The 13,990-nt window shown below is 38.8% G+C and overlaps 1 protein-coding gene across 1 annotated transcript; it reads left to right on the forward strand.

The window, feature by feature from the left end:
• The first annotated feature begins 926 nt into the window (after window positions 1-926).
• Window positions 927-12,919, forward strand: smo (smoothened, frizzled class receptor). The gene is made up of 12 exons (XM_058417452.1): window positions 927-1,636; window positions 2,577-2,785; window positions 3,280-3,489; window positions 5,073-5,245; window positions 5,332-5,551; window positions 5,634-5,757; window positions 5,839-5,931; window positions 7,302-7,410; window positions 7,512-7,697; window positions 7,938-8,086; window positions 9,070-9,204; window positions 9,681-12,919. The coding sequence occupies exons 1-12, from the start codon at window positions 1,390-1,392 to the stop codon at window positions 10,289-10,291; spliced, it is 2,466 nt and encodes an 821-aa protein (XP_058273435.1). The 5' UTR covers window positions 927-1,389; the 3' UTR covers window positions 10,292-12,919.
• Window positions 12,920-13,990: the final 1,071 nt, after the last annotated feature.

The following is a 13,990-nucleotide window of genomic DNA, read 5'->3' on the forward strand; positions in this document are numbered from 1 at the left end:
ATGTGGTGGCTCAGAGGTTGGTCAATGATCAGGGTTTAAGCCTCTAAGCTGCCAAGCTATCAACATTGGGCCCTCGAGCAAGGCCCTTAACCCCACCTGCTCCAGGGGCGCTCTACCATGGCTTAATAATAAGCTGGGATATGCAAAAACCCAGCTCAAGTGGCTAAGGCTCTGGGTTGTTGTTCAGAAGATCAGCGTTCAAGCCCCAGCACGGCCAAGCTGCCACCGTTGGGCCCCTGTGCAAGGCTTTCACACACCCCCTGCTCCAGTGGCGCTGCATCATGGCTGACCCTGTCCTCTGACCCCAACCCGTGCAGTAATGTACTGTATATGTGACAAATAAAGGCTACTTACAGTATGGTCAAAAAGTGCAGTTTTGTAACCAGGAAAATTTATTCTGGTCTAAGATACAAGTTTATCTTGTTACTAAGACATGAGTGCAAAACTTTCCGTGGGAACTCTGGAGACCAGAAAACAGCTTTAATACAGAATTAACGAAGTTTTAAAAACTTTTAACATGTTTGTGTTTTTGATAAGGAAGATGGAGCGCAGGAGAACGTGCGCGCGCGCTTGTGCGTGTGTGTGTGTGTGTGAGAGAGAGGGTGAGGTACTGGACTGCACACACACTGGCATGCATGGAGGATGGACTGAATGTTTCGACTCGACTACAACACACACACACACACACACACACACACAATTAGAGGGGGATGGGAGAAAAAGTGAGACTTTTTAAGAACTTCGGCTCAAATTTGGTGCACATTTTATTTTTTTTCGCGGATGAAGAAGCTACACACGAGTCCAGTCTTAACATGAATGATCTTTTGGTGGAATAAGGTTTTGTGTGGGTTGTAACTTTTTTTTTTTCTTTTTTTTTTTGCTGGGAAAAATCTGGGGGCTGAACCAGCAGCTTGGGGATCGAGTTACACTCTCGGAGGCCAGTTTTTTTTCCTCCTCCATCTGAAAAGTGGGGGATGGTGATGAAGCCGTTCTGTACCTACTTTGCTTTCTTTTTTTAACGTCTTGAAGTCGTTTTATAGTTAATATATAGTTTGTGTTTGTTTTTTTTTGGTCGTTTTCTCTTATTTTACGCACCGAAATGAAGACCGCGCGTGGCTTTTGCTTTGGAATGGAAAGCTGTAATTGTGGAACATAATAAAGAAGGAGAAAAGAAGAAGAAGAAGAAACTAGTGGAAGTTGTGGGGACAAAAAAAAAAAAAAAAATCCGCTATTATGTGACCGATCCTCAAAACATGAGTTCGGATTCGATCTCGGAAACCCTTTTGATCGCAGATAGCTTTCACTGGCACGGATAAAATCATCCAGGGGGGAAAAAAAGGAGTACATTTTTTTTATCAGTATTTTTTATAATACTTGTCGCTCTCCAAAATGTCTTCCAGCTCCATTGTTGGGATGCTTTGGGTTTGGGTTGGCACCGTGATGGTGAGCCAGGCCATGATGTTACACAAAAATGACACGATGTTCAATGATTTTTGCAAGAAAACGACGACTTGTGAGGTTTTGAAGTACAATACGTGTCTCGGGTCGCCTTTGCCGTACACGCACACGTCTCTGGTGCTGGCTGAAGACTCTGAGACGCAAGAAGAAGCTTTCGAGAAGTTGGTCATGTGGTCTGGTAAGATCTTATGTTATCTTGTAAGTGCGAAACTAAACGTTTTACAGCTTGTTTATTTGAAAAACAAAAATGTTATGGTTAAACAAAGCTGAACTTCATTTGACGCAATTTCTTCATTTGGAATGCGTAAACAAAACGCACAGGTATGCGTCAAAACATTAAGGTTGTATTATAACTAATGATTTATAACTGTGATTATATATTATATATTATATAACTATGATTTATAACTAATGAAGATGATTTTAACAAACTGCACCATCAACCTCAAGTCTGTGTTTTTACGTCACATTTCGCCTTCTAGTCCTGTCTGCCTCGTGTTTTATTTATTTGTTTGTTTTTTTTGCAGAACACATTAATGAATCCTAATAACAATTCAAAGTATTGATTATTTCATTTGACTCTTATCTATCCCACAGTATCTAGTCCCAACAAAATCAAATCAAAAACACAAATCAGTCAGATTTCCGGTTTTATTTTTTTGGGAAAATCTCTTGTTAATTACCATTAGCACCTAGTAATGATCCATTCCAGGCTTCTTCCTCCTCATTCACACCTCAATCTCAAAATCCTTAGGATTGTTCTGTTGCACCTTCCTGCCTCTTCAGGCCCATTTCCCCCACAGCTCTGAGAAACACTTCACTCTGCATTTGGGTAGAAACTGCACAAAACTGTTTGTTTAACACTTTAGGCAAGTGTGAGTGTAGAGTTTTAGTGCTGATGAAGTGTAGAAAAGTGGTGAATAACATAATGTTTGCATTTATTTTGTATGGCTTTTGTACTGTTTTTCTTCTTCTCTCGATACTACAAATCCTGTTTTTCCCCAAATTTTCTATATAAGAAATAAAGAAGGTTGCTTCTGGGTTTTTAGCACTGTACAGATTCACATGACATTTGAATGAAATATAAATATTCATTTCTGACATATTTTCTTCTCCAGGTTTGAGAAATGCTCCTCGATGCTGGGCGGTCATTCAGCCTTTACTGTGTGCTGTTTACATGCCCAAGTGTGAGAACGGCAAAGTGGAGCTGCCCAGCCAGACCCTGTGCCAGGCGACCCGCCGACCCTGCAGCATAGTGGAGCAGGAGCGAGGCTGGCCCAACTTCCTGAAGTGTGAGAACACGGATAAGTTTCCCATCGGTTGCCAGGTATAAATCTTTCCTTGTGTTTGGTTGCTTGATATATATATAATAAGTTACAGCAGCAGCAGGATGCTTGGGTTGGTGCTACACTATATTGGCAAAAGTTTTGGGACACCCCTTCAAATCATTGAATTCAAGGTTAATTCATTCCAAAGGTGTTCTATGGGTTGAGGTCAGGACTCAGTGCAGGCCAGTCAAGTTCCTCCACACCAAACTCGCTCATCAGTGTCTTTATGGACCTTGCTTTGTGCACTGGTGTACAGTCATGTTGGAACAGGAAGAGGTCATTCCCACAAAGTTGGGAGCATGAAATTGTCTAAAATGTCTTGTTATGCTGAAGCATTAAGAGTTCCTTTCACTGGAACTAAGGGGCCGAACCCAACCCCTGAAAAACAACACCTGAATTCAATGATTTGGAGGAGTGTCCCAAAACTTTTGGCAATATAGTGTATCTTTGAATAAGTGACTCAGATGTTCAGTATGTTGTAATTTTTTTCTAGAACGAGGTACAGAAAATCAAATTCAATACGTCAGGACAGTGCGAGGCTCCTCTGGTGAAAACCGACATCCAAGCCAGCTGGTACAAGGACGTGGAGGGCTGCGGGATTCAGTGTGACAATCCGCTCTTCACGGAGGAGGAACACTCCGACATGCACGGATACATCGCTGCCTTCGGATCCGTCACCCTGCTGTTCACTTTCTTTACACTGGTAAGTATAAGGGATCAAATGATTATGATACGAAATAATGATACGAAAACAGAAGCTAACAGCAAGCAGCGGATCTGCCTTGAGCAGACAGTTTTGACCCCAAATCATCTGAAAAGCAGTGTGTGGAAGTATTTTGGGTTCTACACCGTAGCTGGAAAAATTATGGTCAAAGAAAAGGCTGTTTGTCGACATTGGGTGACATATGAAATTTTTTTGAACGTGATTTTTCAAGAAAGTGACAGCTCTATTTTGTGCACAGTTTGTGTTTGTATCCCTGTGTGTTAGGGTTTTTTCTGGGTGCTCCAGTTTTTCCCCAGACCAAAGACATGTGTTGTAGACTGATTAGCATTTTTAAATGATCCGTAGAGTGTGATTGTGCCCTGTGATGGGTTGGTACCCCTTCCACGGTGCCCTCAGCTCTGTGCCCTGAGTTCCCTGGGGCAGATTCCAGTCTCCAGATGCTATGTAGGTCAGAAAATGGACATTGTCTTAAGTCAGCTCTTGTTTCAGGTTAATTCAATTTATTTGTATAGCTCTTTTAACAATAGACATTGTCTTAAAGCAGCTTTACAAAAGTAAAGGAACACAGTTAATATTTATTTATTATAGCCTGAGGCGATGGTGGTGAGGAAAAACTCCCTGAGGTGATATGAGGAAGAAACCTTCAGAGGAACCAGACTCAGAAGGGAATCTCATCCTCATTTCGGTGACACTGGACAGGAGAAAATGTAAATGTAACTAAATAATCTTCTTTCTGCAACTGTTTATAGTCATGTGGAGCTCCTGAGGAACTAATAGGTCAGTATAGTTTCTGAGTTCATTATAGACCTTCCTGCCGAAAGCTGACTGATGCAACGGCAGTTCAGAGACGGCGAGATAGTCTCCAAATTGTTCTATCCACGGCTGTCTCCTGGGGTCACGGGCTGTCCACAGCAGTGAGCACCACCAAGTGACAAGGCTCCAACCAGGGGTAGAGCGTCTGGATGGAAAAGGCAGGTCCAGAAAGAAGAAGCAGTCATGCTGGGAACTCAGAATGCTGGGAGCTCATAGCGAGAGAGAGAGAGAGAGAGAGAGAGAGAGAGAAATATTAGGTAAATCAATAGTAGAAGAGCCGTCATTTTTCACGTGTCTGAATCAGTCATACGAACACAAAAACAAAACATACTTCAGGAAGTAACACAAGTCTTGTCTATATGAGAAGCTGCCTTTCAACAAGTTGTGTCTTCAGACTAATACATCACTTGCTTTTGGAGTTTTTCTGCACCACAGGAGTGTTTGATATTCGGTACCAAGAACTACAGTACCTGCTCCTTTAATCTGGAGCCTATTCCAGGAAAAATGAGGGTGAGGCAGGAATACACGTTCAGTGGAACACCAGTCCATCACAGGAACTAAACAGAATCATTTTAAAGGGGAGGTTTCGTGGAAGCCTGGGAATTTGGATCCGATACTCAGGATCAGGACTCAGGAGCTGTGAGGCAGATTTGAGCCATACGGCAGATTTGAATGAACTTTGGGGTAGTCATGTAGAGTGACTAAGAATGGTTATCAGACCATGTATCTCATCTTTCTCTTTTCCACAGGCGACGTTTCTTGCCGACTGGAAAAATTCCAACCGCTACCCGGCCGTAATCCTGTTCTACGTCAATGCCTGCTTCTTTGTGGGTAGTATCGGGTGGCTCGCCCAGTTCATGGACGGCGCTCGCAAAGAGATCGTGTGCAAAAGTGACAATACCATGCGGCTCGGAGAGCCCTCGTAAGAACACTTGAGCATTTCTGAGAACGTTAGGAAAATACTTGTCAGCATCCAGAGCATTGATTTATTCTTTTTCCTGTCTTCAGGTCGACAGAGACACTTTCATGTGTTATCATCTTCATCATCGTGTACTACTCCTTGATGTCAGGGGTCATATGGTTTGTTATGCTGACCTACGCCTGGCATACATCTTTCAAAGCCCTGGGCACTACGCATCAACCTCTGTCTGGAAAGACGTCCTACTTCCACCTGGTCACATGGTCCATTCCGTTTATCCTTACAGTGGCTATACTGGCTATCGCAGAGGTACGGCTGCTTATTTATTTTTATTTTTTTTGTGGTGAACTAAATGCTGTGGCAGTCATCAACTCTGCTGAACATCATACAGGTCGATGGAGACTCTGTTAGTGGAATCTGCTTCGTCGGGTACAAAAACTACAGATATCGCGCTGGGTTTGTTCTGGCTCCAATCGGCGTGGTGCTCGTTATCGGTGGCTATTTCCTTGTAAGAGGTAAGACAGAGACAGAAAGACAGCAGTCTGTATAATTGCATGAATCAACATGAAGTTGATGCGAATTTCCCAATTTCGCAGGAGTCATGACGTTATTCTCCATCAAAAGCAACCACCCAGGACTGCTGAGTGAAAAAGCGGCAAGTAAAATCAACGCGACCATGCTGAGACTGGGTACGGTTTTCTTTTGCAGTGCATTTATTTAGCATTGTTACCATTTATTTCAGACTGATTACAAATACATATTATTGCTACTCGTTGATACCGAGACCCATAACGACTAACCTGCTTAGCATTAATCAATCATTTACTTTTCAAACATCGCTTTCACACAAAAAGGGAAGCAAAATATCAACAACATAAAAACATATACTTACAGATATCAACTATGGAAACAAAATAAATTAACCTCGTTTTTATCATTACTCTCGTTATTTTCTTCATCGTGATTATCCACCATTATTCTCAATGCTAACAATAGGAGAATAGATAAATAAGTCTTAATTTATTTAATTTAGCTCTAGTTTATCTTTCCAAACATTGTTCTTTTTAACATCTTCAGGAAGAACTTACTTGGCTAAGAGCTGTTATTTTCACTCACCTAGCGTTGTCTTGTGACAATTTTTTCTCACTTAACCACAGTTAGGTGCTGAGTTTTCTGTTTAAGATGTTTACTTGTGCTGTAGGAAGATGGTGTAGCTTGTTTTCGTGACATTTTCAAGAGCACAGTTTGCTTTGCTTTGATTGTTTAACTTTAATTGTGATCTGCATCCAGGCTGTAATTTTTTGTCTTTCTTGTGTTTTTTGTCTTAAATAATGAGTTGATTACAAAGAGTTCAATAACAGATTAGAACATACAGTGTGATAATATACAGAGGGATAAAATTTAATAATAGTTAATAATTTATTCTTATTTCTAGGTATTTAGTTATTTTTTTATATTTTCATTTTCATTTTTCCCCTCCCCTTTCTCCGTTTCTCTTCTTTTGTAAAGCTGCTTTGAGACAATGTTCATTGTAAAAGGCGCTATGCAAAATAAATTGAATTAAACTGAACTGAATTAAAAAAACAAACAAAAAATTTCCAAAATACCTTGCAATATCCGAAAGAAGAAAGAAACAATTTGACCCTCCGACTCTCTAATGTCTTTGACTTTCATGTTTTTGTCATTTTGTGTGTATAAATAATAACAAAAAAATTAAAACAAAAAATTTAGCTAAGTATAAATCAATTTTTGTTTTTTACATTTTGTCATTTTTATTCTGAATTTTTATATTCCTGTAAAGCTGCTTTGTGACAATGTCCACTGTAAAAGCGTCCACTGTTATACAAATAGAATTGAATAGAATTTTGTGTAGTTTGTTCGGTAGTGCCACCGCATACCCCAGGTTTATATCTCATGCTATCGCCTGGTATCAGATCATCGATTAACAACCTGAGTATCAGACCAGTATCAGTGTCTCTGCATTTCTGATTTTTAAATTTGGTTTTTCAATTAAATATGAAAATTGTCCAAATTTCTAAATTCCTTTTTTCCCTTCCAGGTATATTTGGTTTTCTAGCTTTTTGTTTTGTTTTCATCACTTTTGGATGCCATTTCTACGACTTCTTCAACCAGGCCGAGTGGGAAAGGAGCTTCCGGGAATTTGTGCTGTAAGTGTTTTTGTAAAATAAATATTTTGAAATATTTGTTTATCCACATGTTATTATTTGCTGAAGATTGACTCAGCTAACAAAAGTACTGTTTGTTCCAGATGTGAAGCTAATGTGACTATAGCTCAGCAGACCAATAAGAAGGTCCCGGAATGCGCCATCAAAAACCGGCCCAGTCTGATGGTGGAGAAGATCAATCTGTTCTCTATGTTCGGTACCGGCATTGCCATGAGCACATGGGTGTGGACCAAAGCCACGATTCTCATATGGAAGCGCACCTGGTGTAGGTAGGTACCTCTTTAGAAATGTATTCAGAAACTCCCAGGCATTTCCAAAAAGAGATACCTGACTGGATGTTATTCAGTTTGCTCTTTAAATTTGCTTATTTTCTTTCACTTTTAATGAGAAATGATGTAAAGTAAAATGTCTGGCTCATAATATCCTGCAATAGCTAAACAGAATCACTCAGCAGCCTAAGTATGTGTAGAGTATCCAGTCTCATACTTGCGCCTTTCCTGTAATCTAAGGATAATTGGACGGAGTGACGATGAGCCGAAGCGCATCAAGAAGAGCAAGATGATAGCCAAAGCGTTCTCCAAGAGGAAGGAACTCCAAATGGACCCGGAAAAAGAATTGTCCTTCAGCATGCACACAGTCTCCCATGAAGGTCCTGTGGGTAAGTACATCGCCTCCTGCTGGACATGTGGAGATAAAATCAGACTTTAAGGTTCAAGATTTAAGACTGTCACGTACACGCAGTTATGTACAAGAAACTGCTTCCAGTGAAATAAAAACCTGGCCTGCCTCTCTTCAGACTGTGCAAATAAATAAATTACAGTAAAAAAAACTTAATTAAAAAAAAAAATTAATAGAAATAATGAGAATAAGAATATGAGTTATATGTAGTAACAGTAGAATATGACGTTAGATTATGTTACATGTAACAGGAGATAATGATGTGCAGTTATGTTACATGAAGTAACACTAGAATATGACGTACAGTTATGTTATATTTTACATGTAGTAACAGTAGAATATGATGTCAGGATATGTGACATGTTACATGTAACAGGAGATAATGATGTGCAGGTTTGTTACATGTAGTAACAGTAGAATATGATTTGAGATTATGTTACATGTAACAGGAGATGATGTGCTGTTATGTTACATGTAGTAACACTAGGAAATGACGTGCAGTTGTGTTACATATTTCATGTAGTAACAGTAGAATATGATGTAGAGTTATGTTTCCTGTTACATTTAGTAACAGAAAAACATGATGTGCAGGTGTGTTACATGTAACAGGAGATAATGATGTGCATTAAATTACAAGTTTTAACAATATAATATGATGCCAGGTTATATGTCATGTTACATGTAGTAACGGTAGAATATGATGTGAGGTTATGTTACATGTGACAGGAGATAATGATGTGCAGTTATGTTACATGTAGTAACACTTGAAAATGATGTGCACTTGTGTTACATGTTACATGTAGTAACAGTAGAATATGACGTACGGTTATGTTTCATGTTACGTGTAGTACTGTACTTTGCTGTGGAATTTACTGAGTAGAAATTAGCCTAGAAAAATGAAGAGAGTTTTTTTAAGAAAATGACGAAGTAATAAATGGATGTTATTTTGTCACTTTTCTAAAGCGGGTATTAACTTCGATCTGAACGAGCCGTCCATGGAAATGTCCTCTGCTTGGGCTCAGCACGTGACAAAGATGGTGGCACGAAGAGGGGCCATTTTACCTCAGGACATCTCGGTTACTCCCACCGGAACACCTGGTCAGTACTGAAGCTATGTGGCATCAGATGCTATTTTTGTTCAGTTTTTAGAAGTGAAAGTGTCATATTCATTGAGTCAAGCATGTCTTAACTTTCCTGCATTAGTTAACATTCACGAACCATCAGTTTCAACTTTAATCTGCTGTAGCATGGGATGAGCAGTAAAGTTAGCACGTGTATTATGGACGTTTGTTTAAATGTCCAGTGTTTCCTCAATCCGTGACTAAAAAGAAGTCCAAATTAAGTCCATATTAATGAGTGTACAGTAATTTAAATGTTACTAGGTTTGGATGTAAATATCGGTACCTAGGATTTAGCCAAAATGGTGGACTAAATATTGGCTAATGTAGGATAAATAAACAAATATTACATAATGTTTAATGATGCCTAAATCTATAAATAATAATGTAAAGGGTTAATTTAGAAAACATCTTATCCTTAAAATGTTTTAATAAAGTGTCTTCATCCTCATGCAGTGCCACCTCCAGAAGAACGAAACAAACTATGGATGGTCGAAGCTGATATATCTCCCGAGATGATGAAACGTAAGAAGAAAAAGAAGAAGAGGAAGAAGGAGGTGCGTACAGTAGCGCCTGCTGTAGAGGATGTTAATGCCCGGCACAGAGAGTTGGGTCCCAGCGCTGTCCCTCGCCTCCCCAAGCTCCCAGCGCATCGCAGTCTCGTGGCTAACCTGTGGGAGCGGCAACGGCAGCAAGAGGAGAACGTCCTCCCGGGCTCCTTCCCAGAATTCCGTCCTTCCTGTCCCATCCCTTACCATGAGAGATACGGAGGGCTTGGCCATGTTTCATCCAGTCAGCACAGCAGGGAGCCTGGCTTTAACCTCGCCAACCCACTGACGCTAAACCAGTATGAGGGACGAGGCCAGTTTAAACAAACGGCCTGGCACTCTAATGGATCTACCGGAGTGTTTATCTATTCAGGGCAGGGGATGCCTTCGACTGTGGGTGGTGGCAGGACAGGCTTTACAACACCTCGGTCAGAGGGCAAGAAACCGGTAATCGCGCCAATTCACTCCAGAACCAACCTCATGGAGGCAGAACTGATGGACGCTGACTCTGATTTTTGACTTTGTCCTGAATTTTGTTACTTGGTCCAAAAGTGCTGGATACTTTGCACCACATATTGATAGAAACATGTTAGACAGGGTTCCTGTCACTGGTCTGTGGGGCATGTTTGTGTGGTGAGCGCCATAACTCTTTCTTTAATGTTACGATAGATTAGGCACAGACTAGTTCGGTCTGATTGTCACCGTAAATTTTGCCGTCAGTTATGCTAAGCTATAAACGTCTCTGACGCACATTGACCTTCAAATTGCGTAACCTCTGCGTAAACTGTGCGTCGGCGTTTGGAGAGATGAAGCCGACAAAGCTGACTCAAACAAACAAATACCCCTAAGGTACAAGAAGTGTCATTGAAAGTGTTGTTAACTTTAATTCGACATGGTCATATTATTAGGAAGGTTGTTGTTGGTGTGAATTGCTTGGCATCTTTGGAAATCTGCACAAGTAAAACAGCTAGTTGTAGGGTTGCATACAGGGTACCTTGGGCAAGTTTTGCTTAAGCAGCATGAAAGGACAAGGTACCACCCATTAAAAACATAGTATGCAACAAACATGGCTGCTGTGTTACATTTACGTTTGCTCATTCGGATGAAGCTTTTCTCCGAAGTGACTTTCAATCAGACTTTTGAATCAGTAGCCCAAAGCCTTAACCACTGAGCCACCAATTTCCCTGCATGTCTCATTCGCATTGGTTTTCTTGTGCCAGTGTCGAACTGTATGGAAATTCAAACATTACGTAATGAATCTCTCATGAGATACACCACAAACAAGACGGGACAAGACGGTTTCTCAGACCAGGCTCTCGAAGTTATGGAACTGATCTAAACAAACGCTAGTGTTAGTACTTTGTTACAAAGAGAAAGTGTATTCATAAATATTATTATTATCAGTACTTTCATATGAAGTTGCCTGGTGCAATTACAATTACGAAGTTTCATCGTAGACGTAGGCTATGTCAAAGCGAGGGCATTTTTTTTTTTAATGAACTGACTGTAAAGAAGCTGAAAATGTTGTGTGTGTTTTGTTGTTTGCTTCCGTTTAAAAGGATCGCTGTACAGTTCTATCAAAAAGGCTATTTTTGTACTTTAGCTTTGTAGTTTACCCGTATCGTAAACCCTTGTACATATTTCCGATTCACGTTGTGTTAATTTTTGCATTTTATTTGTCAAGTTTTCTGACTTGACAAGCTTGGTATTTGTAATTATTGATTTGTTTTATTTTTTGGATTTGAATTTTGCACTTTTAAATTAGACGTGGTTTTGATTTTAAATTTCGTATGAAGCTTTATAATTTAACGCAATTTGTATTCCATCATTTGAATGGTTACATAACTGAGTAATACTGAATAGGTTTACCATTACAATTCATTTAAAATTTAAACCTTTGTAACCAGATTTAATTCTAAATTCTATACAACCCAAGGAGAGGTTCAGGCATTGGCTCTCATGGATCAGTCTCTACATCTTCATCTGAACATCAATCTATATTCAGCTCGTTAAATGAGATTTTTTTTATTAGCGCTTCACGATGGACCTGAATTTGATTAAACATCTGAAGAACTGAAATTCAATTGGCTATAACTAAAAACCAAAACTTCATATGTAACTTCAAGTTAAAACCTTAAAATTGAGAGGTACAAAATTCAAATCCTGGTGGCACAAATGTCTTGCAGTATGTAATATAGAAAGAATTGTAGTATATTGTCCTGTCCTTACTAACTGTCCTGTCAATACGACAACACACTGTGCTGTATTTTCACCTCAACGAATTCCTGGCGTAGACGATATAGTCGAGTTTTGTGATAGATGAATATTGATTGCTGCGACAATTTACCATTTCTGAGATCAGTAAAATAAGCTTTCTGGATGAAGAACACGAATTTGTATTTGTTATTTGTATACATATCTATAAGAGATATACATACAGGTAAACAAAAAATGTCTAGTTCTTTATGAATACAATAAGGTATATTCATGTACAAAAAGTAACCTAATAAAGCCTTACTTTCCACCAAATATTTAGAAAAATATTACTGAACACTAGACAGCATGAGAAGATATTTTCCACATGTCTATACCTGATGAAACACGATTACTGACATGTGACAAGTAGCGCATTCTCTTAGCTCTTGATGGTTCTGTACTGTAATTGTTATTAGTGCTATTGTTAGTGCTACATGGTTTTAATATCAAGATGTAAACTCTCTGAATGGTTTAACTGGTGAATGCGACCCATTCTAGTTGTATATGTTGTTTTTGTAATTAACAACTGTCGTATTAACCTCTACAGTGTTCCTGTAGTGAGAGAATGGTGGAGAGAAATGGCAAAAAATGGGTCCATTATGAACTGGATATTCATTAGATCTGAAACTGAATCTAGTTTCCAATACGAAGGACAGTCATATTTTATTTTTTATTTTTTTCAGTGTTTAAGATCACCTCCAGCCACCAGAAGATACGGTTCATAAATCCTCCGGTTTGTAAAGTACTGTTTGACTGAATATGTGATTTCTTTTAAAGCTTTCCCACACGGTATAGCCTTATGTTAAATTATGATTTTCAGTTTATAGCCTACTTCGAAAGTTGTATTTTGTGCATTCGTTTATAACAATAAACAAAATATATTTGACACTATATTGTCACAGTGAGTGGATGCAGTTTTATTATTTTAGTCGAAGAGGGGTTTTTTATTTGTTCCTCTTCTGATAAATACCTGCTATGTTTTTAAATGTTATCCCTCTGCTTACAAAAAAGCAGTGAGGATTATAATAATTTTAAACCAAAATAGATTTTAAAAATACTATCAGATTGTAAGATTGGTAACTGTCTTGCTAATGTTAGCAAAGAAGATTAAAAGCATGTATTTAAACGTTAAAAAGCCTTTTAGAATACTTTCAGGTTACTTTATGCTAACTCATGTAGCTTCACTGTGAAGATTTAGAAATATGACTTGAATATTCTGTGAGGAATTCTCTCAGGTTAGCTTGTGTGTAACATTTTAAAACTAGCATTAACACTTAAGATTAAGAACAGGATTTAAAACTCTGAGAAATCCCTGCCCAGGTTCTAGCATATTAGCCAGGTGCTTAGTAAACACTGTACATGTTTATGGTCTGAGTTAATAATAATAGAGTTGGTTATTTAAGTCATTTGGTGTTAGTGATAGCAGTGAAAATCAGGATGGACCAATTGTGAAAATCACTTAACCACCCATAAATCCTGTCAGATAATGTTAGCTAGCTTGTTAATGTTAGCGGTAAAGTTCATATATCTTTATGAATATGAGTTAAACATCTCACTAATCTCTCAGAGTGGGGCTTGTTAGCTAGCCAGCTAGTTAACACAGTGAAGAAATCCTATCAGGTTCAAAAATCCTGGATAGTGAGCTAGTTAGCATTGAATAATATGACTTTAACATCCTTTGAGAAATCTGGACAGGTTAGAGGATGTTATATAGCTGCAAAATGGTTAGTGATAGCAGTGAAAATCACTTAACTTCCCTCAAAACCTGTCAGATAATGTTAGCTAGTTTGTTAATGTTACGTAAAGTAACATAAAGTTCATATACATTTATGAATATGAGCTAACCATCTCAGTAAAGTGTCAGAGAAGGGCTTTTAGGAAGAAATCCTATTAGGTTCAATAATCTTGGATAGTTAGCTAGTTTTAGCATTGAATAGTATGACGTGAACATACTTTCAAATC

The sequence above is a fragment of the Hemibagrus wyckioides genome, linkage group LG19 (genome assembly GCF_019097595.1).
Source record: "Hemibagrus wyckioides isolate EC202008001 linkage group LG19, SWU_Hwy_1.0, whole genome shotgun sequence".
In the NCBI taxonomy this organism is placed as follows: Eukaryota; Metazoa; Chordata; class Actinopteri; order Siluriformes; family Bagridae; genus Hemibagrus; species Hemibagrus wyckioides.

Bases quoted from the DNA above. Each gene is read 5' to 3' on its own strand.
- smo (XM_058417452.1), top strand. From the start codon at position 1,390: ATGTCTTCCAGCTCCATTGTTGGGATGCTTTGGGTTTGGGTTGGCACC. The intron at 3,490-5,072 runs GTAAGTATAAGG...TCTTTTCCACAG, and splicing joins TGTTCACTTTCTTTACACTG to GCGACGTTTCTTGCCGACTG. The intron at 5,552-5,633 runs GTACGGCTGCTT...AACATCATACAG, and splicing joins CTATACTGGCTATCGCAGAG to GTCGATGGAGACTCTGTTAG.